Here is a 27,854-nt window from a genome sequence, read left to right as displayed (position 1 = left end):
TTGTATCTCTCAAACCTCGATGAAATGTACTGCTTTCATAGTACAGATGATTATAAAGAGACATGCCCATATGTACACAACTCACAAGATACTAAACTTGTTTAGAGAAGTGAGCGTGGCATTACTGTGTGTCCATATAGATCATTCGCCTGAGTTGCCCAGCAGAGACCCTGCCTGCTGCTAGCACATGCTTCCCCCTCGTGGGAAGAGTCTCGGTTCTGATCGGGCCCCTGCTGTGCTGTCTTTTAGAGACAAGACCCTGCAACGATGACGATGAAAAAGCTGCAGACCACTGAAGAGACTGGCATGCCCGTGTCCAGGAACGGCTCCTTGTTGGGCCTGAAGTCTCAGAATGGATACGCTCCCCCAAGGCTGCCCGCAGGCTCCCCTTCCCCAAGACTGTCTAAAACACCCTCCCACCTGCCGACCATTCTGGATGAGCCTGGAAAGAAAGTCAAGAAATCAGCTCCCCTACAGCACTTCTCCCCAGCTCTCAAAACTTCTCAGGGGTTCCATGGTGGCAGCGACCTGAGTGGCAGCCGGTGTGAGAGCCGCAGGCTGGGCTCCTGGGACGGCAGGGGCTCCGTCCTCTCTACCTCACCCAAGCTCCTGGCTGCAGTGACTGCCAACGGGCACGGGCCCAAGAGCACCACCGAGGGCTCCGACCTCGAGAGTTCCAGCCCGGAGCACTCCGCCAGCAGCGACCCCGCCCAGGCCCCCCACACCCCCAAGAGCGGCGCCCGCTTCTGTGATTCTCAGGGAACGACTTCTGCTGCTGCCCCCTCCAGAGCGCTGCCGGGTCGGGGAGACTCCAAGGCCGTGAAGCCAAGGTCCCCCGTCCTGAGCAACACCGCCACCGAGCCTGCAAACACCATGTCTCCTCCACCAGCCAAGAAACTGGCCCTCTCTGCCAAGAAGGTAGGTGTGCGGGAGTTTTGTCGTGGGAAGCACACGCGTCAGTAGGGGTTTGGTTTAGGGGCGTGGGGAACTGTGGGCGTCCCTCGAGCCAGAGGAGCAGGCGGTTTCAGGCCTCCCGGGCATCCCCAGGCGACGGGCTGTCTCGGGGTGAAGACGGGGGTTCAGGGAACTCTGGTGACCTGATGTCACTGCATGTGTCTGATGGAGATGAGATAGCGGGTCTCCCTGTCGGTCTGTGGACGGGTCTCCTACAGGAGCCTCCGAGGGAGGACCGGGCGCCAGCACCTCTGGAGCTCGGTGACGGAAGGGTCGTGCCGAGGTGTTTGTTGAAATGTCCTTCCTTTTTTCCTTTTTGTTTCTAACCAAAAACACTTCTGATTCTTCTTCTATCATCCCCCACCCTTCACTTCCCCCTTGTTTTCCTCCCGTCCCCTCATCCTGCTCTCTGGGCTCTTTTATTTATTTTTTTATTTTTTATGTTTCTACATTTATTTCCCCTCTTCACTCACGGCAACCTTTTTTAGACCACCAAGTTTTTATTTATGTCAATAACTGCAGGCCAGCACCCTGCGGAGGGCAACCGGCAGTGACCTCCATGCACCTCCCCCCTCACCATTCTCCGACCTCACCTACCCCAGGAAAGCCACTCACCCCGCCGTCGCCTGCACCTGGCCTGTCCGCACAACCAGGTAAGCGCGGGCCCTCCTGGCTAGCCGCTCCCCCCGTGGCTCACATGCGCTCAGCTGGCGAAGAGCTGCAGGGTGACCGCCCGCAGGACGGACAGGGGCGCAGCTGGACAGGTACAGGGCGCTGTCCTGCGCCCATTTCTTGCTGTTAACACCTGGTCAGGGAGCTTGGATCTCTGCGGTCCTGGTTCTTTTCCTTTTGTCTTCATTTTCCATCTTCCTGCCACATCCATGTGGTGACTCTGAATTGATCTGTCCTGTGGCCCCTCCCCAGCCTCAGGACAGGACCCCACAGTAGGAGAGAAGGGCAGAAGCTCCTGACAGACAGACCCCGCGTGGGCTCGGGCCTGTGAATTTGGTGAGGGGCGTCTTCTTGCATCTCCCAAACCGTGCTCTCCAGGCTCATCTCGGAGTGCGGACGGGCTTTGTCTCTTTCGCCCCCCAGGCCTCCCTGGTTAGGGACCGTCCCTTGCTCTGTCTGCTTCACGCTGGCTGTTCGAGCAGGGCCGCAGGTGTGTGGGCGCTGTGGGACGCCCTCCTGGTGTCCTGGCGGCCTGATGACGCCCTCCCTGGAGGTGCGGGTCCTGTCTTCCGGCCTGGTAGACACCACTGTGCTCATCTCGCTTAGTGTGTCAAGTGGCAGAAAGCTGAGAATTACTGATAAAGGGCTGTCTGATGCGGCTGTCCAGCCCTGTGGCAGCTGGGGAGGAAGGAAGGAAGGAAGGGAGATGCGGCGAGGCCATGAGGTGGTTTGAGGGGGTTTAGTGTTGGTCATGGTCAGGGGTGTGCCCTCCCGCCCCTCCACTCTGGTGGCCCTCCCACACGGGGGGGGGGGGGGGGCGCTGTTGGACCCAGGGTCCCCTCACCCAGCGCCCCACGGCCTCCCTCTCTCAGTTACACACCACTATACCTAGCACAGTATTTTTGCACATGGCAGGTCCTTAAACATTTAAGGGATTTTGGGGGGTATATTTTCTGTTTCCTTGACATACAGCCTTTTTTCAAAATCCCAGAAACACAGACTAAGTAGTAAGATGTCGTACAGTTTGTATGGCCGTCGTAGCTTATTCTGGTTTAGATAATGATAAAAGTCCTTTTTGTTTCAGTAACCCGCCGAGATAGGCGTTATTGTTAGTCCTTTACGAATGAGAAAGTCGTGGTTCGGAGTAGAGCGTTCACCTTTCCGAGGTCATGCAGTGAGCCGGACGTAGGTCCCAGAGTCTGACCCGTCTAGACATCGTTCTGGATCCCGTCCCTCACCCATCTGGCTGTAAAGTCTGTTTCCCTGAGTTTCCTGAACCCCGCATTTCAGGGGAAAATCCCAGTGGAAGGTGTCTGGGCCTGCACCTGCCTCTCCTATGAGGCTCCCTCCCCGTGCTGAACACGGGAGGCGTGTGGGGGCTGTAACAGAGCTTGGTGAAGCTTTCCCCTCGTAACACACTCGTATTGCATATCGGAAACATTAGAGTTTGCAAAAATACTTTGAACTGCTTGCTGACAAGAAACTAAGAGATACATAACCATTTTTATTAACTTTGATCTTAAGTAGATTTGAGTTTTACTGTTTGCCTGTCTTTCTAATGTACGTGTGATTTGTGTCTACCCGAGATTCACAGGGTCTAGCTGAAGGGGGGGTGAGGGCAGGTGGGAAGGAAGAGCTCTGCCTGCGTCTCAGAACAGCCCGTCCTCACCGTCCGTCTATCCTTACAGGGCTGTTTCACCTGCTCCCAGATCATCCAGTCATCTGAAGCCCCCCCTCAGCCCCCACCCTGCGACACTGCCCGGTAGCCCCCAGCCTCTCCAGACATCAGGCCCACAGGACTCCACCTCTGCTCCCCTGCCTCAGGTCAATGGGGGCTTCAGGGTCCCTCCATACCAACTGCCGGAGGCCAGGGAGCGCCCCCAGAGCCTCTGTAAGAAGAGGAAAAGGAACCGCTCAGGAGAGATGCCGGGGTGGGGCTCAGAGGCGGGGGAGGCAGTGGCCCCCCCCAGGAAGAGGAGGAAGAGGAAGAGGAAGCGCCCAGAGGACTCGGACGCTGCCCCCCCACAGGAAGGGCAGATGCAGGGACAGCACTGGGGCCCCGAGTGCAGGAGGCAGAGCCGGGCAGAGCTGCTGACGGACAGGCCGGAGGAAGAGGGCTGCCAGCGCCTGGTGAACGGTTGGCAAGTGGGGTGCGGGACAGACGGCCCCCACGTGAGCAGCAAGAAGAGGAGGAGGAAGGGAACGGAGGGCCTGGGCAGAGGAGACTGCTTCCACCAGGACCCACCTTGGCACAGGTGAGAGCAGGAGCGAGGCACACCCGTCCACTCCCGGGGGTGTCGTCTGGAGAGGCAGGGTGCTGCCTCCGGACTCGAGAGCGTGAACGTGTCATAAACGGTGTCAGTGGGCCAGCAGGTGGGCGGCAGCATGCCAGACCTGGCCAACACTGTGTGCGGGGTGGTCACCTGACCCCAGCTGGCCAGGCTCTGCAGTCGTGTGCCCCGGTGTGTGGGACTCCTTCGGTCAGGATTGGAAAGGCAGTTGTCCTCGTCTCTTTAACGTCCCTCATGTGTGCCTGTGTCTGTGGACACCAGCACGCTTCGTGCCCCTGGTCAGGGTCAGGGTGGCTATTGTGCAGGGCTGAGGCTCGTGCCAGCCGAAGGTAGTGGGGCGCTCACCCTCGTTTGCTCGGAGCTGACTGTTGACTCTGACTTCCCTGTAGCTGCCCTCCCTCGGATGTCCTTGAGCCAGAGGCCACTGCAGCATCTCCAGGGAAGAAGAAAAAGAGAAAAAGGAAGCAGGAGTCACAGCAGGAAGGAGCAGGGAACGAGCAGGGGGCAGGATGGCAGGGCGACAGGCAGAGGGGCTCTGCCAGCCCTGGGAGCGCCCTGCCTGCTGTGAATGGTCAGCGCCCTGAGGACCGCGCAGGTGTGCACCTGGGTGGGGGCCACACTGGGGGGAAGGAAGGGAGCTGGGGGCAAGTGCAAGGCCTCACCCCCAGTGACGTAACCAGCAACGCCTTTGTCAGGTGGGGGAAAGAGCTCACTTTTACACCTTGAAAGAATTTACCGTGAGTAAGTTCTGGAATTCTGCTGTAAACAAAAGGTGCGGGATCGTCTCCACGGTGTTTTTTTAAATGTACATACATGTTTCTGTGCTTGTAGGGCTGGAACAGGCTCCTCTGCTATCCTGGAACAGAGAGCGAGAATCCGACGTGGTCCAGGAATTGCTCAAATACTCATCTGATAAAGCTTATGGGAAGAAAGGTACTGTGTGACCCCAGTGTACCTGTCTGAGTGGCTGCTGGGGTGCCGGGGGCCTGCAGTGCAGGAGGCGCTCAGCTTTAAAGACGGGAAGGGGATTCAACATCCTCTCTGACCCCCACAAACATTGCACAAAGGTCAAGAAACTGTCTCTGCGGGTGGGTTTCATCTGTGGAAGGATCCAGAATAGCTTCTCCCTGGGTCTGTGGGCAGGCGAGAGAGCAGAACGTGCACCTCTGGGCAGGGCAGGCCGAGCGGGGAGGGAGGAGACTGAAACACTGGCCCAGCAGCCGTGCGTGAGTTCTCATTGGGAACGTAAGTTTTATAATTCATGAGATCTTTGTTTCTCAAGTGAGAGCGTGGGCTTAAAGAACTAAACTTCGTGGGTTGTTTTAGCAGAGTTGACAATGCTTACTTTCAAGCGACAGAATCATAGACCCTCCTGCACTCCGGAGATCCCCCTGTGCCTCCCCTGCCCTTCTCTGCAGGTCCACCTTTACCGAAAGGTGTCACGCAGACATCTTCAATAATGAGGGTAGCTGGGACTCCGCAGAGGTGCCCACGCACGTGTGTCTGTTGTTGTAGTGTTGACGTGGGACGGCGAGGTGTCGGCCGTTAGCCGGGATGCTGTTCAGGACAGCAGGGTGGCCCGCACAGCCACCGTGATCGACGACTGGGACGAAGAGGTTGATTGCGGGAAGGTATGGTGTACGACCGACCGCACGCGTGCCGGGCCCTTGGGGCAGCTTGGCTGAGGGCCGGGCCCGGGGGCACCTGACCTCACGGGGCCATGTGAAGTGGCCGGCAGTGTTGTAAAGTGGTCGAGGGCCAGACTGGAGCCAGAGGCCCAGGTCCAATGCTGCGTGGCCGCTCTGAATGTTGTGTGGCCATGGGCAAGGCGTCGGTCCCCAGCTGCTTCTGTTCCTTCAGCAGTGAAGTGCGGGGGCCTCCCACAGGCCACGAGAGGAGTAAACCTGTGGGTTACGTAGCTCAGGGAGAGTCGTGCCCGCACATAGGAGCAGCGGGGCCAGGGGAGAGCCCTTTGTGGCAATTGTGACACCTATGATTCTTGATACAGGAAAAGAAAATTAGAAAATTCAAGAGAGAGAAGAAAAGAAACTTCAACGCCTTCCAGAAGCTTCAGAGTAGAAGGAACTTTTGGTCTGTGACTCATCCAGCCAAGGCCGCCAGCCTCAGCTACCGCCGCTGAGTCGCTGCTGACAATCTAGGTCAGTGTGGGGTTGAGTGTGTGTGTGGTATGTGTGTGTGTTTGTGAGTGTGCGTGTAATGTGTGTAGTGTTGTGTGTGTGGTGTATGTGTCTTCTGTGTAGTGTGTGTTGTGAGTGTGAATGCTACGTGTGAGTCTATGTGTGTTGTATGTGTTCTGTGTGTATCATGTGTGGTGTGAGTGCTGTGTGTGTGATGTGTGGGTGTGTATGTGTCGTGTGTGAGTGTCATGTGAGTGTGATGTGTGGCGTGTGTGTGGTGTGTATGAATGTGAGTGTCACGTGACTGATGTGTCGTGTGTGAGTGATGTGTGTTGTGTGTGTGTCGTGTAGTGTGAGTTCTGTGTGTGTGTGATGTGTCGTGTACAGTGTGTGTGTCGTGTACAGTGTGAGATGTGTTTGAGTGTGGTGTGTGTTATGTGTGGTGATTGTGGTGTGTGTCGTGTGTGTGTTTGTGGTGTGTGTGTTGTGTTGAGTGTGGTGTGTGTCATGTGTACAGTGTGAGTGCTGTGTGGTGTGTGTGTGGGCGCTGTGGAGTGTGCACACACTGGTCACTTGCAGGGCAGGACTGTGCTGCGTCTCCAGGCTCCATGTAGTGTCCCGTATCACTGTGTGTTGGCCGCGCACGGGAGGGGTGGTGGGAACTCTCAGGGTCTCAGTTCTCTGTCGGGGTCGCTGCTATTTGCCCTCCAGACTCCCGGAGATGGAGCGTCCCTTCCTGGGAACTGTCCGCCTGGACTGAAGAGCAGCCTTGTGGACCCTGCTGGCTCTGTCACCCCTGGGCTCTGCACGGTGAGCCACCGTGGGAGGACCGTGCAGAGGCTCTGGCTTCCCTGCATCAGGACCTCTCGTGACACGACACAACCGTGACAAACCACACGGTGACGTGTGGAGCAGGTGGCAGGCAGCACAGCGGCTGGGACATGACAGCGGCGTCCTGACCGGGGCCGTGGGAGAGAGCAGGAGAGAATGGTGGCCACACCTGTCACCGAGTGTCCCTGAGAGCCCTTACGAAGACCATGTGTGGTTGGTTGTTCTTCTCGGTGAGCTATCCATCACCTGCTCCTGGTGGCTGGTGCTGCCTCTCGCCCTGTGCCCTGCCCCTCCCTGTCCCCTCAGGGTGGGGCTCTGTCTGTATGCCTTACCTGTCCTCCCTCAGGAAGTAAGAGCCAAGGCCGGCCCCACACTGCCACCTCTCCCTTTCCTGGAGTCGGGGGCAGCCCTGCCAGTACATCTCTCCCTTGCGAGAAACAACCATCTCTGGAGAGCAGGTGGCTGTTTTGGGGCGGGGTGGGGGCTTGAACTCCGTGCCGACGCCTCTGCTCTTCAGGCTGCTGTTCATTCTGAAGGGCTTTCCCGAACCTTCCCCTGCAGCTGCAGTAACTGTGGGTCTTTATGGAGGTGGTGGTCGTGGGGTAGAACCCTCCTTTTATTTTACTACTTAACATATACCGTTTATTTTTGACCAGGCCTGTGGCTTCCATTAGCAATACGTTTCCTTTCCCTAATATGCAAATACTGGCTTTCTTTGCTCAATTTTGTGAGTGCTTTTGAATTTAGATGATTGTATAACTTGAGATCATTTTTTAATCTTGCTCAAGCTGTGCCTGCAAACTTATAATTTAATAATTATGGGAAATCCTCAGTTAAGGGTGATGTTTTTCCGGAAAACAGACGAACGACCCGTAGAAGATACAGAAGTAAATCTGAAAATCATTCCTCAGTGTATGCCTCTGCTTCCTTTCCTCCGGGAAACGTCATGCGTGGACCGGTTCACAGAGTGGTTCTTGGCCTGAGGATGCCGAGGCCTCCAGGGCCCCACCCCCACCCCCCCGTGCCTTCTCCTCCTCACTTGGCTTTGCCGATACCTCTGGGGTCTCCATGATCCGAGTGCTGTTGAAGAAAGTGTTACGTTTCCTATACAGGGAGAGAGATGTGTTCATTTTTTCTTGTGGGTGGTTCTTGCTGGTATTTATTATTTTCTCTTTTAAAAAGGCGGGAAGAATAATACCTGTGGCTTGCCCTCAGGCCACTTCTGATGCCAGCAGAAAGTGAACGGGGTTCTGTGCACACTGGTCGGGGGCCTTTTGCCCTTTTCAGAGACCTGGTTTCAGCATGCCACCCACACCTGCTCAGAGATGCGGGGCCCACCCCAATGCTCTGTGGCTCTGTCCCTTGTCATCTCTGGAGGGGAGCCACGTGCCTTTAGGGGCAGGGTTTTCCCCTCTTGCAGTGAGGTGTGGACATTCATTCCTGTGCTGGCTATTTCCCCGGCCATGTTTTTCTGTAATGTTCCCTGGTTGACAAAGAAATTCTGTTGTCTACTAGCACAGAATTGATCTCCTTTCTCTCTCTCTCCTCTCCTCCTTCCTTCTTCACTGTGTAACTTTAAAACCTTTTCCCCAGGAAAACACATTTGTTTTCCCTAAGACAGTGCTGAGCTTATCACTGTTAGGTGGGCGGAGTCCTCCCCTCCTACAAAACCATCAGCCAAACTAGGAAGGGAAAGGATGGGCCCAGAAAATTAGTCCAAATTCTAGTGACGTGTACATATATAAATATATATAAATAACTAGAGCTTTTATAATAGCGGTCACTTGGTTGACTTAGAATCTGGGTTAATTTAACTTCGTGTTTAACGTGGAGCGGTGCGGGGAGCAGGGGTCTGCAGGAGGGGCTGCCTCTCCAGGTGTCCTGTGCCCTCTGCCTCTCCAGGCGGTGGCAGCCCGCTGTCACCTGTGTGTGGAGGTCTGCGCCCCCATGCTCTGCACCTTCGCTCCAGGGCCGAGGAGCCCCAGATGTTGCCAAGATCTTGGTGCAATAAAATAACGACTTTTTGTGAGTCCTGCCTGTGTCTTTGTTTCTGTTCCTTTGATATTTAAAAAGGTATATTCCACCTCCCACTTTGTTTTCCCACTGTCATCCTGTGACTTCCAGGTGACTTGTCAGTGAGTGGGGAGTGAGTGTCTTCAGCAGGCCTTCCTAAGAAGGGAGTAAAGAGCCTTGTTCAAGTGTACTAACAGGTACATTTACTGAACTTGAAGAAGACAGGACTCCTCGGAAGGGGCCCGCTAAGGCTGGTGGGTGATTTTCAGTGAGCACGATGTTGAGGAAACATGATCATTCCACGGAGGTTTGCTGGCTGAAATTTCTTTCGCTGAAAAATGAGATTTCTGTGGGGAAAGGTGAGGCAGCAATAACAGGTTTCAGGAAACTGCGAGCTTTCCTCATGGTTGGCGAGAGCGACACAAGCCTTCGGTGTGATGGACGCCTGTCATCCTGCCTGGCCGGCCGGACGGCCAGCAGCTTCAGCCGCAGGGTGGAGGGCGTGGTGAGCAAGACTTGCTCTTTGTGTGGACTGGAATTCACTGTCCTTACAGGAATGTAACTTGGGGTCACATGGAGATTGCTGGGCTTGTCAGGTCGGGCCGTCTTTGTTGAGCAGGAGGGTCAGGGTTTGGCTGAGATCGAGTGTCCTAGAAGTTCTGGTGAGGCCAAGAGAAGCAGCACATCCCTGCAGAGGTACCCGTGACCAGGAGGATCCATTTGGCAAGAACAGCACCTGTAAGTGGGTGACACACTAAAGCCATTCTGGGTAGAGGAGGGTTCCAGGCGGTGGGTTCTGCACTAAATACCACTGGGCAGTTGTGGCCCCTTACCTCTTTCCGTCAAAGTGACTCCCCAGAGCTCCCCACCCAACCGTGCCCTTCAAACAGGGACTCGCTCTGTCCTGGTCACCGTGAGGCTTTGGTCAAACGGCTCAAAAAGGAAAACAAAGTAAGAACCAATGAGGTGAGGCAGCACTGGACCCAAACCGAAGGGGGTACACAGCAGGGTGGGAGAGAGTTTGGGGTTACTGCAGGTCAGAGGCCTGTCTGACCAGCCAAGCTCATGTCCAAAGCCTCCAAATCACAGGCAGGGCAGTGGCTGGGGTGCGGCTCTGAGACCGAGGGGTTGGGGTTGCGGTATAGCTCGGCACGGTGGTCATCCAGGCACGACCAGAGCTGCTTCACTGTTTCCAAACTGGTGGTACTGGGCGCAGGTAAAGACGAACAAGGCCAAATTTCTCACAGGTGGCCGGTGGTCTCGGGGGCAGGACTGAGCTCCGAGTAGGAACCACAGGAGGTGTGGCCTTGGGGGTGAGGTGGTGCCACGGACAGACAGACAGACGGGAGCCTCCGCCTGCCCCGCTTCCTTGAGTAACGCTGTCAGTCGCCAGAGTGAAAGCACACGGTGTGATTTGGTTGGTAATTGGGCACGAATGTCATGCCATCCTCTGTAGGTCTTGAGAGTTACGGCAAGCTCCTGCATTGTTTTCTGCAAAGGTATTACAAGGTCTGCTTTGCTTTTGGACACCCACGGCTGATGGCAGTGGACGTGAAGGCCTGGGGGGTGGGGATGGAGTGGAGAAACCCTGTGAGAATGACCAGTCCAACAGGCCGGCCAAGAAGTATCCAAGGCTGGAGCTCGGACATTGGCAGTGACAGGACAGGTAGAGTCACTTGGCTATTTGGAGCTAGGACGAAGAGAAAACAGATAAGATGGGAAGGTCAGGGTGCCGTCAGATGACCTCTGGCTCGGGTAGCAGAGTGGTCAGGCCAGGAAGTACCAGAGAGGCAGGTGCCTGGCCCTTGGTGTCAAGCAGGTCTCTAGGTGGGTGACAGATTCCGTGGCAGTAATGCAGCTACGCCTGAGCTGCTTTGCATGTTATCAGCACAGGGAACCGAGGGAGAATTGCAGGTGTGAGAAACAGACGGCCCGTGACCTTTGAGTTTCCTATTAAGAAAAAGTGCAGGTGTTTGGACACCCTGAGAGCCAGCTGGGCATCTCTGTAGACGGTCTGGACCCGATGTCAGCGTGACTGTCGCCGAGAGCGTGACCAGCCCAGTAAAGTGCCGGGTGGTCAGGTAGAGCGAGGACGGCCAGGCTGTGAATCTCTGCCGAGTCCTGGTAGCGCGACAGCCTCGGTGTAGACAGAACGTGGGTAAAACGGCAGGTGGCCGTCGTCCTCGGGTGGCTGTGAGGAGAGCACGTGACGCCGACACTCGGGAGGTGCTCAGTAGTGGGTCCCCTCGGGACCTCATCCCTTTATCCCACACGCAGGCCTGCAGGAGCCAGACCCTGCTGGGCCGTCCGGCCTGCCCCTTCCTCCCACTTGTGCGTCAGGAACAGCGGGTGCCTGCAGGTTGCCCGTCTTCCTTAGCTCTGCTTGCCCTTTGAGATTCCGTCCTGGTCCTCAGACAGCGCCGTCCCCATCCGTCAGTGGTTGTTCCAAACATTCTCGTTCTCCTCCGGCCAGTGTGCCCATCAATCTTGGCAAATGCTTTCTAATCCCATTACAAGAACCCCACTCCCCCTCCAAAATAAACAACAAAACGCGTGAAAAAGAAACCTGGAACCAGCTTCTCTCGTTCCCCATCTGTTCTTCCATCTTTTAAGAGTTATTTAAACCTAACACGACAAAGTCAGAACCGCAGGGGCGAGGCTTACGCCGGTAAAGCCTTTCCCAGTGATTCTGCTGGGCAACTGCGTTACCACAGAGGTTGCAGGGTCCCATTCCCCCCCATTCTGCTTCAGCCCCACTGGGGTAGGGCCTGAGACGGTGCTTTTTTTTTAAGGAGGGCACAGCTCCCAGTGGCCCATGCGGGGATGGAACCGGCAACCTTGGTGCTACCAGCACCACGCTCTCACCAACTGAGCTAACCGGCCACCCCTAGAAAGTGCATTTCTGACACGTTTCCAGGGCATGGAGATGCTGCTGCTGGCAGGGCCACACTCGGAGACCAGTGTTCCGATCTGACGGTTCTCATGGGGGTGCTCGGTCGGGGTGGGAGTTTGGGAAGGAAGTCACATGTACAGGTGTTTACCCTCAGCCCTGTGTGGGGCCCCCCACTGTGGACCTGGATGAGGTCCCCCGTAGGGCTGGCACCCCTGCTCTTGGCCACCCCCTCCACCTCTTGGGGGACCGTGCTGCAGTAACTGCCCTGCATGCCTCCTGTGTCACTCTGCCCCCTTCCTTCGCTCACAAAGCTGGTCAGGTGCCTGCTGTCCTGAAAAGGCCGCCTGGTTCCTGTGTCCCCTCCCGACCCCCTGTCCCTCGTTCAGCTTCAGTGCGCTCCCTCTGCTTTATCCTCCAGAGTTCTTAGTCTGCCTTCCGCCCTCCTCACTCCCCTCGGTGTCCCGTCCCAAGTTTGATGGGCATTGGCCGCGATTTCCTATCAGGATTTGACACTGGTCACCCCCCTCTCCCTTAAATATTAAATATTAAATCCGTGGCCTCTGGCAGTATATCCCGCTGAATGTCTTTCCTGGATCTCCTCCTGGCAAATTCACGGCCGGGTCCAAATCCGATGTTTTCTCTACGCTCCTCTCGCCTGCGTCCTGCTCCTGCTGTGTCCCTGCCCTCGCCGGGCCCCACCATCTACCTTGTCGCCAAAGCCAGAAACATGGCTGCCACCCTCCGCACCTTCCTCTAGTCGCCCCACAGCAGTGATGGGAGTCTCCTCTTTCTTCCTGGCTGTCTTGAAATTCCTTCCCCCTTTCCTGCTCCCACCGCCTGGCTCTCGCTTTGAGTCACCACCCTTTTTCTTCTGGACTCAAGTCTTCTAACCAGTTCTGCAACCAGCTCCACTTTCCTGGCCGGCCCCCAGGACAGCCTTTTAAGACAAGAAGCCCTAATCAAATCATTCCCTGATGCAAGCCCCCCCGCCCCACCAGTCAGATAATATGCCATCTGCTGCATTTTGTGATCTAGACTCTCCTGCCTCTTTAGTCTCCACTGTCCGCTGAAGGCCTCGGGCAGCCACCCAGTAAGACGTCCTTCCTTGGGAAATAGTGTAGGACTCCAGGAAAAGGGCCTCTGCTAGGGGCCCGGGTGAGCTCACGCAGTGGCTTCCTCAAGGCAAAGCTGCTGCCTACTCTTCCTGCTTGAAAAGGATTCAGGCGGAGTGACGTGGGAGTCAGGCTGGGATCATGACTTCCTGTAGAAGGACCAGACAGGGGGGCAAGGCCTGTGTTCTAATAGGGGTCTGCCGTGGCTTCTTACCATCGCCGGAACAGGTGTTAACACACAGAACCTAAGGACGAGGCAGGTGCATGCGGTGAAGGGTGTGTAGGAAATGCATGTGTGTTTCCTTAAACCAAAGGCTTTTTCAGTTGGGATTGTTAAAAGGTACCTTTATGTGGTTTTTTGCTCTTACAGTATTAAAAACTATCTGTGCTCATGTACTTTTTCTCTCCCTTTACATGTATTATTCACTCTGCTGTTCTCCGTCTTACGTGGCCACAGTTAGACACCTCCCATTGGCAGGGACCAGTGGTCATTGTCCCCAGCAGGGCCCAGCACTCCCAGGCACTCAGGAAATCTTTCTTGAATGAGTGAACTGGAAAAGCTGTTTAAGGAAGCGTAATGTGTGACCATGCATTTGGATGCCATCCGTGTCACCCACTGGCTCGGAAATTCTTACACCCGTTCTCCCTGAGCCAGAGCCTCCCCCCCAACACCCCTCCCACCCGCTTTGTTGTGTTTTTTTTCACAAGTGAAAACGTTTTGGCAAAGTCTGGCAGGAACTAGAGCATTCGCTCCTCTATCTAAAGTGAAAGCCTAACTGTGTGGCACGTGGCCAGCTGTCTTTTGGGTGGCATGGGAACACTTGGTGACAGCTGGATACAATCAAGTTCCATTACAAACAGATTTTAAGTGCCACTCACATAAAGAAGAAATTGCAAGCTTTAGCAAAATAAAATCTGGGGGCTTTCAAAGCAAGACAATGCCCCAATCTCGGCCTGTGTGAGCGATTTGGTTTGTGGGCTCACTCCCTCCAAGCACCCTTTCTTTCCCACCACCTGCCCCCCAGAGTGCAGACTGCAGGCTGGTGTGTCAGACAAGGGCGCTCCCCAGCTGTCGTCTGAATTGAATGCCTTGCACCCACCCCACTACAAGAGCTGCTGTCGGTCACCCTGTCACCTTGGTCTCAGGTCACTCTAAGGGCTCACATAGGGGTTGAGCAGGTGCCGTCCCGGCTGGCAGGCCCAGCTAAGCCACTCTTCTGCTCCTCACCCGGAGGGATTTCTCCGCCCTCGCTGCCCCGCCCACCCCCACCTCTGGCCTTGGCAGAGCTTTGAGCTGCTGCTCCTGAGGAAGGGGCTTACAATTCTGTCGAGGGGGGTGGGGCTCAGGATGTCACGATTTCCTGTGGTTCTGTTGGCCTCAGCAGCCCGTGGACCTGAGCTTCTCTGGGTTTTGCCCTTCGCCCTTCTTTCCTCCCCCTGTTCCTTCAGTACGTGGGGGAGTGAGGTGCTCATACAGAGTGAAGACAGTGTCCCCTTTCTCAAGAGACCCTCCAGCTTGCACCTTCTTCCTGGCGCCCCTGCTGCCTCACTCATCCTAACGGGAGAAAAGAAAGGCGAGGAAGTAGAATCATTTGTTTGAGAACAAGGAACCAGATACAACAGGGCAGGAGAGAGGATAGAAAGGTAACAAAATGCCTTTGCCAAGTATCTGAGCACCCTCTAAAACTTTTATTTCAAACATGAATTTAAAATAGGCAACCCATGTATATGGTATATAATTTAATAGCTATGTATGTCCCAGGGCTGCTATAACAAAGTCCCACAAACTGGGGGGCGCTTAAAACATCAGAAATGGATTCCCTCACCGGTCTGGAGGCCAAGGGTCTGAAAGAAGCTTTGAGCAGGGCTGTGCTCCCTCTGCTGGCTCTAGAGGAGTTCTTCTTGGCCTCTTCCAGCTTCTGGGGTCCCTTGGCTTCTGGCCACATCACCCTGATCTCTGCCTCCGTCTTTACATGACCTTCTCTGTGTGTCTCTGTGTCCTGATCTCTTCTTATGAGGATACCAGTCAGAGAAGTAGGGCCACCTCAATGACCTCAACTTGGTTACATCTGCCAAGACCCTATTTCAAATAAGGCCACGATTCACGGGTACTGGGGGTTAGGGCTTCAATATATCTTTTGGGGGGACACAGCTCAACCCCTAACAGTATGGGAGGGTGTGGAATGAAGAGTCCCTCACTCCTCTTTTCATGGCAACCGGCTCTCCTCCCAGAGGCAGGGTGGCTACCGGTCCCTTCTGTACCCTGCTAGTGAAATCCATGCTTGTCCACCTGCATGGAAGCCACTGGAGGGCAAGGCTTTCCAGTCACTCTCTTCACTGATGTGTCCCCAGTACCTGGGGACAGTGCCTGGCACACCACAAGCCCCAAAACAAATATTTGTTGAATGTCTGTATATACAAGTATAAATATATTGACGTAAGTGCGTCCAAACCTATTGAGAATTTTATGAGTTTATTTGAGCCAAACTGACGCCATATGCCGGGAGCAAGATCTGAAATGCTCAGGGTATAACAATTCTGCAGCTTCTTTTATACATTTGAAATTAAGGAGGGCACATTAGGAAGATGACATGGAGATGGGGGAAAGCGAGGCGGGGACTGGATTACGGGACAGTTAAGATTATGTGCTCCCTGGGGGTTAGTACCCTCTTCGAGGGGTATTACTCCTGGCATTTCAAAGGGTGCCCAAGAATAGTGGACAGGGCTGGCTTAAAACCTTTCACCAAAAATATTACAGGCCTGGGCTGTGACTCCCCTCCATGACCTGTCCAGTGAGGAATTTATGGTCAGATCACCATGTGAGGTTACTTTCCTCAGACCCCTTTTTTCTGTCCACAAATGTGTATCACATATACATGAATTTGTATTACAATTGGAAATATACTATGCACCACCGTGGTGTCCTTGCTTTTTTCACTTCACATGGCTTGGGAACCTTCTCATGTTGGTAGATTCTGAAATCAGCCTCCACCTTTTTAAAGCCTGTGGGTGTTCCCTTGTAGGAAAGTGTAATCTGGTAACTTGGACCCTGTTGAATAGTGAGATTGTTTCTGAAGAACTTTGAAACACCGCTGTATAAGCACAGGAAAAAAATATACTCTGGGTTACCTCTGCTTAAAAGACATCCTTTGTAATTCCGATGTTTGAGAAGGCAGGATGGCAGAAGGGAGGCACCAACTTAAAAAAAATGTTGTTAGGGGTGTCAACCACGAAGGTCGACTGACCACAGACAGTGAGGCCTGCAGGGAGCTCTGACCCATTTTCAAGGTTCTCTGAAGAACAGTGAGGCTGCTGGGAGGCAGGGGGCTGAAATGATCCTCACCACCGCGCCTGCAGCGCTTCCCGCTCTGGCCTTCCTCTCTGAGGTCTTGTTACACTCCAGGGGCTGAGGACACAAGTTGCTGGGAAGCTCCCAGGACTCCGTGAGCCTCGGTCTCCAGGTCGGAGGTTGGGAAATAATGACTAACAATCTCTGTCAGGAATGGGATCCAATGGAGTGTCCCGACAGTGACCCACAGTCAGAAATACATTGTACGCCCTACCGAGGGGACACTTGTGTGCCTTCCTACACAACCAAAAACAAACATTACCCTTATTACATGACAGATACTGTTGTTTCCCCATTCATTTCTATCTTCTCTTCCTTTAATGATTGGTTTCTCAAACATAAAGAGTCCGGACCTGTAATTGAAAACACTGTGGTAATGAAACAATCTAAGTTAAGGGGATTTGTAACTGTCAAGTACCATGCTAATCGAGGTGATTAGTATCATATCTACTGGATTTGGGAGTTCAGATAACAAGCTGGGAGTGGTGGTACTGAGAATTAACATGGGATCTGAATTGCTTTCTTTCCTGAGTTTTGGTCATTGAGCAAAAGTTCCCATGGCAAGTGACACCTGCCTACTGCTAAGGTTAGAAAGCCAGCTGGAGAATGCCTGGACCCTTCTGGGGACTGGGGTAGAGAGTACCGTGTTTCCCCGAAAATAAGACCTAGCCAGACAATCAGCTCTAATGCATTTTTTGGAGCAAAAATTAATATAAAATGCGGTCTTATTTTATTACAATATAAGACTGGGTCTTGAATAGAATAGAATAGAATAGAATAGAATAGAATAGAATAGAATAGAATAGAATAGAATAGAATAGAATAGAATAGATGTATCAGGTCGTTTATTAATTTTTTGCTCCAAAAGACGCATTACAGCTGACTGTCCGGCTAGGTCTTATTTTCGGGAAACATGGTAGTAAAGGGAGCAGGTGGCCAACACCGAGTCTCTGCTCCACTGTGATGAAGGGAGACTCTCCAGACAAAGCGGAGTGACTCTACAAGTGTCCAAATCCAGGCCGATAGGAACGAAATGCAGCTGGATCACTGAGCATACCCATCAAACCGCAAGGATACATGGGGCCAAAATGTGACTCCCTGTCTAATGTCCCCTGTAAAACTGGAAAGTGTGGTGAAGTCAGTGCAACTTTAAGCTCCTGAGTTCACCAGAACCAACCTGTTAGGAGAAGGGTAAAAATCTATACAAGGGAAGTAAGTGCCTAATTTCTGGAATTATTCAAAAGAAGCATCTGGGGGAAGTGCCTAAGGAAATAGAGACCACCTTAGACTTTCCGGGGACCTCAAGTTTCTCCACCAAAGGCTGGGTCAGTCAGTCCATGAGATTTAAGAGGGCTGCTTGTTTGTGAATGGGCCATTTTCTTAGCCACCAGAAGGGTGGGCCAGAGCTGCACCCCGGCAGGACATAAACATTAGGGTTCCTTGGACTGTGTTGAAATCCAGCTCATTTAACAGAATGCCGATAGCTGCGGAGAAGTAAGTCGGCGACAGATGCGTCACTTCAGAGATCAATTCTGGGCGGAAGGCTGGATTTTGTAGGCAGAGGCTGCATTTTGTGGGTGGGAAACAGATCCAGGGGGTTGAGGCGTTTGCCCACGTCCCAAGGCTCAACAGAGCAGATCTGGGATGAAAGCAGAGATTCTTCATTCCCTGATTACTTTTCCATGCGAGGAAATGACTTTTCTTTGTGTCCAAAACAATGGAGAAATCCTGGGAGGCACATTTTGGGGTCGGCCAGTAAAGAGCTAGGTTATGAGCGGGGTCTCACCTCTGATGGAGACCGAGGGGTCCTGTGGCATTTCCGGGGTCTTGCGCTGAGCGCCCCTCCAGCCGCAAATAAAACACGCGGGGAAGTCTAGAAACGTGCGATTTACGAGGTGCCTGAATCAGGGTCACTGAAATCCTGAAACGCTGGGAGACGAGGTGCCTCCCTTTGAAACGTGACCCAGGTAAATAAAGAGGACAATGAAAGGAAATACAAAGGCAGTGAATCCGCAACATTCGTTGTGCTAAGGCTCGGACCACAGACAAAATGAAGCCAAGCGCTCTGCGGCCTCTGGCCGACGACCCGGCTCTCCCCGCGCGCTGGGAGGGCCTGACGCGCGCGGCTGACGTCGGCGAGGACCACCCTGACCTTCAGGGCCGGGACGCGACCTTGGGCCTCCGTGCGCCGCGGCGCGGCCCGCGCTGGGCCGGCCCGGATTCGCCAGGAGGAGGGCTCGCACCGCCCTTGTGAAACCCGAAACCTGCTAGGCCGGCCGGGGCGAGATGGGCGGGGCTTCGGGCGAGGGGCGGGGCCTGGGCGGGCACGCGTGCGCAGGCGTGCGCCAGGAGGCGGCCGCGTGCCGCGGGGCCGGGGTGTTGAGAGGGGGGTGAAGGGAGTGCGCGCGCGGGCGGGGCCGTGGGCCCAGGGGCGGGGCCTGGCGCTCGTGCGCAGGCGCGGGCCGGGAGGCGGCCGCTTGCCAGGGGGGTGCGGACGCTGGCCGTGGCGGGCGGGGCGCCCCGCGGAAGGCGCGGGCCGGGGGCGGGGCTGCGAGCATTGCTGAGGCGAGCGGGGCCCGGCGCGGCGGCACGCGAGGGAGCGGCGAGCCCGGCGTCGGCACCGGCACCGGCACCGGCACCATGGAGGAGGACGACAGCTACGGTCAGTACGGCCCGGCAGGGCAGACACTCCCTCCTCTGCTTCCTCGCTTCCCGGGCCGGGCGCCCGGCGGCGCCTCTGGCGGCTCGCGTTTCCCGGGAACAGCGGTGCGGGACGCGAGCCCGGGGGGCCGGACCGGGCGGAAGCCTCCGCAGGGCGGGGGTCGCTGGGAGGCTGAGGGGCGCCCCGGTCTCCGGGGCGGGAGCCGGAGGTCGCAGGGCTGGGGTCGCCGGGGTCGTAGCGTCTGGGTCTCCCGGGCAGGGACCGGGGGTCTCCGGGCCGGGGGTCTCCGGGCCGGGGTCTCGGGCCGCTGTCACCCGACGCAGGCCTGGCGGCGCCCCGCGAACGTTCAGGTTCCTCCGCGCCTCCGGCTGCGTCCTCGGTAGTTTCCGGCCCTTTTGCTGTTCGCAAGTTGTGTGCCCCGGTCCACGTCTTTGTCTGAAACCAAAATGAGAAAACAGCAAGTCGCTCCGAAGCGCACAGGCTTCACTCGGGGTGTTTCTGCGGCCAAGTTACCGGGGACTAGGGTGCTGTCGGGGGCCAGCGGTCGCCCGGTAGGTCCCGGTTGATTATTGCTGAGCGCGTTACGTTGTAAATTGGCTGCTGATCCAAAACACCTGTCTTTGGAGCTCCAAGGTGCTGGGACGGAGACCCAAGTTTGCATTTTCGGCTGTGCTCATAGACACGGCACAGTAATTGCACCACACAGATAGCGAAAACTTGACAAAAACTCACAGTTTCCAGCTTTCCTTCAGCTAACATCCTAAAACCTGTTGGCCAACAGCGAGGGTTGTCCTCCCTCAAATAGCTTGAAATGGCAGGCGTTGCAAAAGATTATTTGAAATGCTATAGTCAATTTATTAACATTTTATTCGTGAGGAATTTCAGAAAGAACGGCAAATGGAACAAATGGTGACTTTTTGTGGTTTGGTAGCAGAGTACAGATAGGGCAGAATTTAAAATGCTTATGCAGCTAAATGGAACCAAATCCTGGTTTATTGACTAACGCAGGTTAATGTAGGTTTCCTGCTTGTTTATAAGTAAGTCATTGAGAAACCCTTGACTGGCCCGAAGAGGTGGGTTTCTGACCTGCAACTTGACCCTGAGCCACAGACGGGGGATCCGCACAGCTGCTCTCAAGACGCATTCACAGCCTGAAGTCCAGCGCACGTTTGGGATGGGTGCCCATCAGATGTCCCCTGGTTACCTTTCAAGTAAAGGCCATATGTGTGTTTTTGTGTGTCTGTGATTGAAAAAAAAAAAAATCACCCACTGGCAGGTTCCAAAGGATTCTGTCCATGAGAAACCTCATTCCATTTTGTCTGCTGTTTTCTCTGTCTTCTCTTGACATTTGATCTCTCTCAGATCCCTGTGTCCTGCCATGCTTTCTTCTTGCCCTCTTCTGGTCTTACCCGCCAGGCGAGGCAGGACGCTGTTGGTCTGCTTGCTTTTAGTACAATGATTTCTTTGCCACCAGGCATGACATGAATTCGTACTTGGAAGGGGGTGAAATAGAAGCGGGGTATATTCCTTTCCTAGGGTCTTGCTGTAACAGACAAGCATGAACAGGGCGGCTCAAAACGATATAAATGTATTATGTTGAAGTCCAAATTTGGTCTCACCTGGCGAAAGTCAAGGTGTGTGCAGGGCTGGGGTCCTTTCTGAAAGGTTTTAGGGGAACATCTGTGTCCTTGCCTTTTGCAGCTTCTAGAGGCCCCTCCCAGCCTCATAGCCAGTGGGTAGCATCTTCTCATTTCTCGCTGACCTCTGCCCCTTCTAAGGACCCTTGTGATGCCATTGGACCCACCTGGATAATCAGTGTAAGGGTCCGCAACTTGATTTTGCAATGACAGTCTGCCGTTGCCACCTATAGTGACACATTCCCAGGTCCTGGGGACTAGGACAGGGACATGTTTGGGGGTCCTTATTCTGCTGACCACACATAAAGATGGGGAAAAGGGTTATTCTTCTGTTTTATACATTAAAAAATCAACTTCTTTGTATTTTTGAGAACCAGCAAGGTGGATTTAAGGAAGATCCGCCACCCACAGGCTCACCACACAAAAAGTACCTGCTGGTTTAAGGCGCTGATATGAAGAATGAGATTGTGAGTTCTTTAAGGTTGGCCTTAGTTTCCAGAACTGCCCATTTCCCTCATAAGTTTTACAGAGAATTTACTTTGAGAGAGACAACAGTGACTCAGATTCCATATTTCAAAAAGAAAGTGTCTGCTAAGGACTCAAAAAGCACCTAAAATGCCCTGTCCACAGGCTCCTTCAGAATCTCCATGGTTTCAAGAGTCAGCTGGGCCACAACCACTGTTTTTAAGATGGTGTGTCTGGGGAGATGGGTTATGATTTCCTAGCTGCCACTGTTGCATTAAAAAAACTCTTTAGAACATAACTCACAATATGCTGAAGAAAGGCTACGTCAGCGAGTTTTAGAGTTTTCCTGTTCAATTAAAGAAAACTTCAGAAATGCACCAAAAAACTCCACTGCATGCCCTTTGTTCTGTGTGGCCCCAGGAACTGCACCTCGGAGTTCAGAGGCCCTTCCTGCTGTAGACGCCCCTGTAATAGCCAGTTGTTTACACTGAGGTGCTTAGCTCATTAGACAGGTGCGATGTGGTGGCAACTACACGTGTAGAGTGGTGTGCTGTGCTATGAAGGCGTGGGGCGGTGGGGAGAAGTCACAAAGTCATTTAAAGCTGTGTTTCTTTGAAAAAATGTGGACTTAGTGATTTTCTAAAAGCTCAATTGACATTTTAAGAAAGATGTTCATATTGCCTGTGGCTAATTGGTCTTTATCGCTCTCAGTTTCTTCCTAAACACTGTGAAATAACTGGGAGGGTTTTTGTAAGGGTTACGTTACCTCCTTGTTAGATCACGGTACTTCCTGGGCTTCACCGCTCACTTGCAAAAGGAAGAGGTCTTTTGCCATCATAGGATATCCTGCCCAAGAAAAGGCTGTGACTCTGTTCCTCTTGGTGACTTCTGAACTTGAGCAGAGATTTCGAACCTGCAGTCCGTCCCTTAATGGCTTCTGGAGCCCTTGGAAGTTGTACGTGAAAGTTGTTGTGAATGTGCCCTTTTGGAGGGTCCGTAGCTTGCGTCACTTCTGATGCCAGGAAAGCTGCTGTCGAGGGTGCCGTGTCATCCTCTCTCAGGACCGGTTGTGAGGAGGTAGAGACTGGCAGGGTCATCCAGTAGTAACACTGCAAATGTTCGTGGATGTACCATAGCGCTGACAAAATAATCCAATTTCTGACCGTGTTTCTTAAAATCGTCGAACTCGCGGTACCGTTCAAGGCCTTTACTTCTCAAGCACAGCTTCACTCCTCTCGCTTTTTATTAGCTTCAGGCCTGTCCCTGTTCTGCAGCGTGAGGGAGAATTGGCCTTTCAGAAAGAAGCTTCTGTGAGGAGTGCAGATGTGATCCTCCGGGGAGGGGGGGTTGGGGGGCCCACGAGCAGAGGATAAACAGGTGTGGGCAGGGGCGTGCATGGGCACTGCGGTGGGATGGTGTGTGGGGGCCCCTGTGCTCAGGGGACATTTGCTGGTTCACTGAGTCTGTGCCTTCAGAACAAGCGTGGGGCCTGGAACCCAACAGAAGCAGCTCAGCAACTGTTGAGGGCATGACGAATTGAACCAGGTTCGTGTGGCAAAAGTTAATATTCAGGGAGCTTGAGTTCTTGTCTTCAAATCTCCATCCCAACCAGAAACAGGAACACTTTTCTGTATCTGTTTGACTCTGGGCCAAACTAACTTTCTTTGTTTTTCTGTCATATTGATGACTCTCATTGTTCTCAAATTTAATTATACACGTAATGATTTTGCCTTTATTGAAAAGAATACAATTACGTGAACTTGGCTTTCTTAGAAAATCTGGAACATATAAGGTTACCATACTTAGGTATTTTGTGGTCTTTAAGGTAGATTTCCAGGAGTGACATTAACTTGCTGGAGGGTATAAACAGTTGTAGAATTCTTGATGCACGGTGCCAGTTTGCTTTCCAAGAGGGCTGTACCAGTGTACCCTATTCTTAGCGATGTATGGGGGGGTACATGTTCCATCATCATTGCAAATGTGTCATTGGTGAGGATTAGCATTTGAAAGCTTTTTTTTTTTTTAAACCAATTTAGTGGTTACAAAATGGTACTTCATTAAATCTGTTGATGACTAACTAGGTTGAAAACATTTTTTTTTTTATTTTTTTTTTTTTGCTTATTGGTGTATTATGACCTGGCTATTCAAGTGGGATGATGGTTTCTGTATTTACTTAAGTGAGATTAACTTTTTTTTATGGGCTTTATCTAATCAAGTGATTTATGTTTCTCTCTCTGGTATTTTGAGAATGGAGAAATATACATATTCATTCTGAGGTTTGGGTCAGCTTTTGACCAATTGTAGTAGTCACTTATTTACCTTGCCTGAATTTTTCTCTTAAAGATTGAAGAGCTCTCCAGCCATATATTGTCTTCTGGTTACATACAAAACGTTTCTTTTAGAGGAGAACTCCTGAGTTAAGTAGCTCCTGTCTGTCTGGGTTGTAAAGATAACTAGTTCAGTCTGGGGGGTCTGAAGGCGGGTACCTGCTGCTTTGTAAATGTCCCGGATATTCATCAAAACAATGGTGCCCAGGAGGTCTTTTTCTGGTCTATTTCTTGCATTCAAGGTCAGGGGGCTCTATGGTGAGAACCGGCTGAATGCCTTCTGGGTTCAAGGGTGAGAACAAGCATGTAGGTCAGCCCGCGGGGGAGGAGGGAGGAGACCCAGGTGAGGCGGAGGCTGGAAGCTGGAGCCGAGCCCCCGGGGCAGAGTGCGCTCTCCTGAGGGCCTCTCCGCCCTTTCCTGTTTCCCCCACCCCCCAACCTGTCCATTTGTTGTTGCCACCCGGCTTCCTGAGTGTCTCGAATGATTGTTGCTTAGTTTCAGTTGCAATAATAGAGGCGTGGAGGAGGTGGAAGATGATTTAGAAATGTTCAAGAAGTGAACAACAGCACAGCCTCTGAAAGTGCTGATAACACTGGTTTGCTCCTCTCTGCTTGACTAAAAACAATGCAATATAGGTTGGCGGGCTGCTGGCGATATCTGTCCCTCGTTATCCAGGCCAGTGTCCTACTGTGTCTTTCTGCTTTGGCGATAGTGACGTGGTTGTTAGCTGCTTTCTGTGACACCTGATTCCTTTAAGCAGGGGTCAGGATATTACCTTCTGGTTGAGTCTTTTCATATTTTCCACTTTTTTTTTGGTTTTCTGTTTCAGAAGCCTACCTTTATCTGCCTTTGTCACAGTCCCTATTGTAATTACTAATGTTGGGTGTGAATGATACAATTGGTTTCCTACTATTTAAAAAAACTGGCCTGGGGGTGGCTGGTTAGCTCAGTTGGTTAGAGTGTGGTGCTAGCAATAGCAAGGTTCCATCCCTGCATGGGCCACTGTGAGCTGTGCCCTCCTTAAAAATAAAAAGAACATAAAAATATAAATACTGCCCCACCAGTAGTGCTGCTGTCACAGGTTTGGTTTCTGTGAGCAGTTTGTCGGCCGTGTTAGCAACCACTCCCCACCACACAGCCCCGCTGCCACGGATGCTTTGAGCCCAGGAGAGTGACAGGTTGTGCACGAAATCTCAGGTAAACAGAGGAGAGCGGTCCTACCTGGAGTTGGGGTGGAACTGGGTCGGGCAGCGGAAAGGTCACAGAAGAGCTGGTGTTAGGAAAAGGAGCTGGTACTACCGAGGGGAATGTGGCACAGAAATAATTTCAGGCGAGAGAAGGAGCAGAGGCCAGGGGTATGGAGTCACGGGGCCCTGGGATCAGGCTGTGGGGTGAGTGGTTCTGTGTGGCTGGGGAGGTGGAGGCAGGAGGCCAGAGGCAGAGCTGTAGGAGGTGGGCACAAAGCCCCGGAGACTTCCGTGTGTTGGCAAGGACATGCTTCTCTGGGCCACGATGATTATTTTGCATTTTAGAACGATGCTTCTGACTGTAGTTCAGGTGGGCAGGAGGGAGAGCCACCGGGACTGTAGCAGCCGTCCAGGTGAGGTGGTGGTGGGTTCCTGCGTTACGGCAGTAGCAGTGGGAGAAAGGGGAGAGGACCTGCCAGGTGGGTTAAGGACCTGAAATCCGTAGGATTTGGGTACCAGGGTTCCGGAGGGACATAGCATTGAAGGGAGATAAAGGAAACAGGGTTCCGGAGGTTTCTGTCTCGGGGTGACGGCTTGGAGGGTTCCCAGAGCATCAGGAGTTGAGCACAGGAGCTCGGCTTCGGACACACTGAGTGGAGTTTTGAGGGACTTCCAGACCGTGGATTGGGAGAGGTCCATTAGGCCTTTGAGTTTGGAACTGAACTCCAGAAGTTCTCACACACGAGTGCAGATGGCGGCCAGTGGGGGTGCTGCCGTGGGCTGATGGAGAAGCAGTGCCAGGGCATCGTCTTGGACAGGCCACCACGGAGGGCAAGCTGGGCAGAGAAAGAGGCCCGGAAAGGAGACTGCAGGCCAATACATGTCTTACTCTTCCAGGGAGCTAGACTGAAAATGGACAGAGACAGGGAGCAGCTAGAAGACGATGAGACGAGAGACTTGTTTGTAATCTGGGGACGCTGAAGACTGTCTGTAGCCCCTTTTTTATAGACATTTGAAAACCCCACTGAACCAGCCTTGAATTACAGGACCCGTCGGCCGTGCTGTAAATCCAGGGGGCCCGCTCCCGTTTCCCCGGGTCTGTCTGGGCCTCTGTGCACAGCAGCTGCCAGACTGCATGTGTTTCCACAAGCTGTGAGCTGAAGTTCCTGTCCCTCGTGTTCTCTGCTTCCCTGAAGTACAGCTCCCCACAGCCCTCCGGACTGGAATTAGTGGTGGTCTAGACTTTCTGCTGCTTGCTGGGCGTTTCCTTTGGGTATTTGACTGTGGCCTCATCTCAGATTGAGCTGTCTGCAGGCATCCTGCCTCCTCCATTCTGGTCTTCCCTCCAGACTCCCCTGGTTTTTAAAAACTTTTATCACCATTTACGTATCACCCCAGTTATTCAGCCTGAAAAAACATTCGATCCCTTTTAGTTTCTTTCTGTCTAAATTGTTTCCCAGCTATAAAATCCGTCTATTCAATCTTCTCGTCATTATTTTCTTTTTGTGTCAGGGTATTTGCTTGATTCTGGGGCTGTAAGAGTTTTAAAATGCAGGCCCTGCTTTCAAGAAGCTCACAGTGTAGGGGGATTGACAAGTCGAAAATGTTCAAGAATACACAACAGATGCCGTGTTGGAGGTGTAAAGAGGTGCTGTGGGGACCTGGAGGACGCCAGTTCTCAGAGTGTTTCAGGGAAGAGACCCTTGTACATCAACAGCCTGCCTGTGGGATCAGATGGGCTGGCCTTGCCGGCCGGAGCAGGGCTCCCACCTGATTGTTCCTGCCGCGCTGGGGAACTGCTGGCTGGGCACTGAGCGCCCTGCTGGGCCGTTTTCATCTGTTCTCATTTGATCCTCACAGTAACGCTGTAGGGGAAACACAGCATGCCCGCTCACGGGTGAGGAACTCGACACGTGAGATGTATTTGTGTAAAGTGACCTGGCTGCCTGGCAGGGGAGCGGGCCTGGGGACCAGATTCCTCGGGCTGCGGCGCCCACGCTCCAATCACTGCTGCTCGTTCTTATCCCATTGTTCCCCCGCCCCATGTCCTGTACTTTTCTGTACTTTATATACTTTCTATAACTTTGTTGTTCTCCTGAATTGGGGTACAGAGTCTTGGTAGAGAGTTGGAACAGTCTTGGGCTACCATGTCTTGGTAGAGTTAAAATAGTTTTCTCATTAAGCTATGTTACGGGTTATTAAATCGGTTCGTATCGAAAGCGCCCGGCGTTGATCTTAGGGTTGTGAGCGGAGAGTCTGCAGGGCCTGCAGTAAAGCCAGCTCGTCGTCCTCCTGTCGGGCAGCACTGGTCGGGACGCGGACCTTTCCTCCCCGGCATCTGGTCAGCTGGGGTTGGGACAGCAGGAGGTACACGCCTGCCTGGCCTTTGGTGACCCCCTGGAGCCAGACACGTTTTGTGGTTGGGCGACCAGGGTTTGTAGGAGAAACGCGGGTAAACAGGGAAAGGTTGATGTTAGAAACCCTGCCGCGCGTGCGCGTAAGCCCGAGCTGAGGGTTGCCTTTCGGCATCACGTGGACCTTACGTGGACCTTACGTGGACCTTACGTGGACCTTTCACGTCACGCTTTGCCTTTTCGCCCTTTATGACGAAATGTAAGAGGCCAGTGAAAGAAGAAATTCCCCGTGAAGCAGAGAACGCTGGGGAGGAGCTGTGTTTCCTCAGGGGAATGAGAGCGTCTTCCAGCGTCTTCCTGCTCAGGCTCTGACTTTGCAGCCTTGTCTCTGGTCAGGAGAGGCTGGGTTTTGAATGTGGCCTCATCAGGACACAGTCCTCTGTGGGGTCACTGAGGATTCTGAGACGAGACTTCAGCTTTGCAGGTTCAGAAACAGACCTTGGGGCCTAAATTCACACCCAGTGAGGGAGAATGCCGATTTTTACCGTGTTTGACGGAGGTTTTAACACCAGGCTTTGGTCACTGGGCTGCTGTCAGCCCCGCTGTGGCAGCAGCTGCAGGAGGACGGGTTCAGTACCCGCAGGGAGCTGGGACGGCCTCCTGGTGTTCACCACCTTGGCCTCCACCCGACTCTGTGTCATGGTGACGCTGAGGACGTGCGGTGGCCTTGGAGCCGCTTCTCCGTGCCCTGGGCCCTGCTTCGGGAGTTGAAGCCCTCCCGGCTGACTCGGTGGCCATGTCAAATCAGGCACGTTCTTCTCCATGGTGACGTGTCCTGATTGTGGAAGGGGGTGACCTCTTCAGCCTGTTCAGTGACTCTGAGAAAGACTTCAACGGTTTCCCTGTGTGTCCAGACAAAACATGGAGGAAGCGAAATTCTGAAGCGCGTCCTGGGACTGGAATGGAAA

At 53.4% G+C, this 27,854-nt stretch overlaps 2 protein-coding genes across 5 annotated transcripts in view; both read left to right on the top strand.

Annotated features, from left to right (window-relative positions):
* Positions 1 to 8,915, top strand: part of USP36 (ubiquitin specific peptidase 36) — a 35,025-nt gene extending 26,110 nt beyond the window's left edge. For all 4 annotated transcript variants that reach the window (XM_019735675.3, XM_074320061.2, XM_088802432.1 and 1 more), the window contains exons 14-21: positions 250 to 918; positions 1,477 to 1,607; positions 3,315 to 3,881; positions 4,307 to 4,512; positions 4,749 to 4,850; positions 5,433 to 5,548; positions 5,926 to 6,076; positions 6,767 to 8,915. In XM_019735675.3, coding sequence (XP_019591234.3) covers positions 250 to 918; positions 1,477 to 1,607; positions 3,315 to 3,881; positions 4,307 to 4,512; positions 4,749 to 4,850; positions 5,433 to 5,548; positions 5,926 to 6,057 — 1,923 coding nt within the window. In that variant the 3' untranslated portion in view covers positions 6,058 to 6,076; positions 6,767 to 8,915. The remainder of the gene's footprint in view (positions 1 to 249; positions 919 to 1,476; positions 1,608 to 3,314; positions 3,882 to 4,306; positions 4,513 to 4,748; positions 4,851 to 5,432; positions 5,549 to 5,925; positions 6,077 to 6,766) is intronic.
* Positions 8,916 to 18,751: 9,836 nt separating this feature from the next.
* The window catches only part of CYTH1 (cytohesin 1), a 70,075-nt gene continuing 60,972 nt past the window's right edge, over positions 18,752 to 27,854 (top strand). The window contains exon 1 of the mRNA XM_088802431.1: positions 18,752 to 18,915. Within this exon, the coding sequence (XP_088658557.1) occupies positions 18,894 to 18,915 (22 nt within the window). The 5' untranslated portion in view covers positions 18,752 to 18,893. The remainder of the gene's footprint in view (positions 18,916 to 27,854) is intronic.

Source organism: Rhinolophus sinicus, chromosome 12 (assembly GCF_057876585.1).
Source record: "Rhinolophus sinicus isolate RSI-liver-muscle chromosome 12, RSI-T2T, whole genome shotgun sequence".
NCBI lineage: Eukaryota > Metazoa > Chordata > Mammalia > Chiroptera > Rhinolophidae > Rhinolophus > Rhinolophus sinicus.
This window is presented reverse-complemented; position numbering and strand designations above follow the sequence as displayed.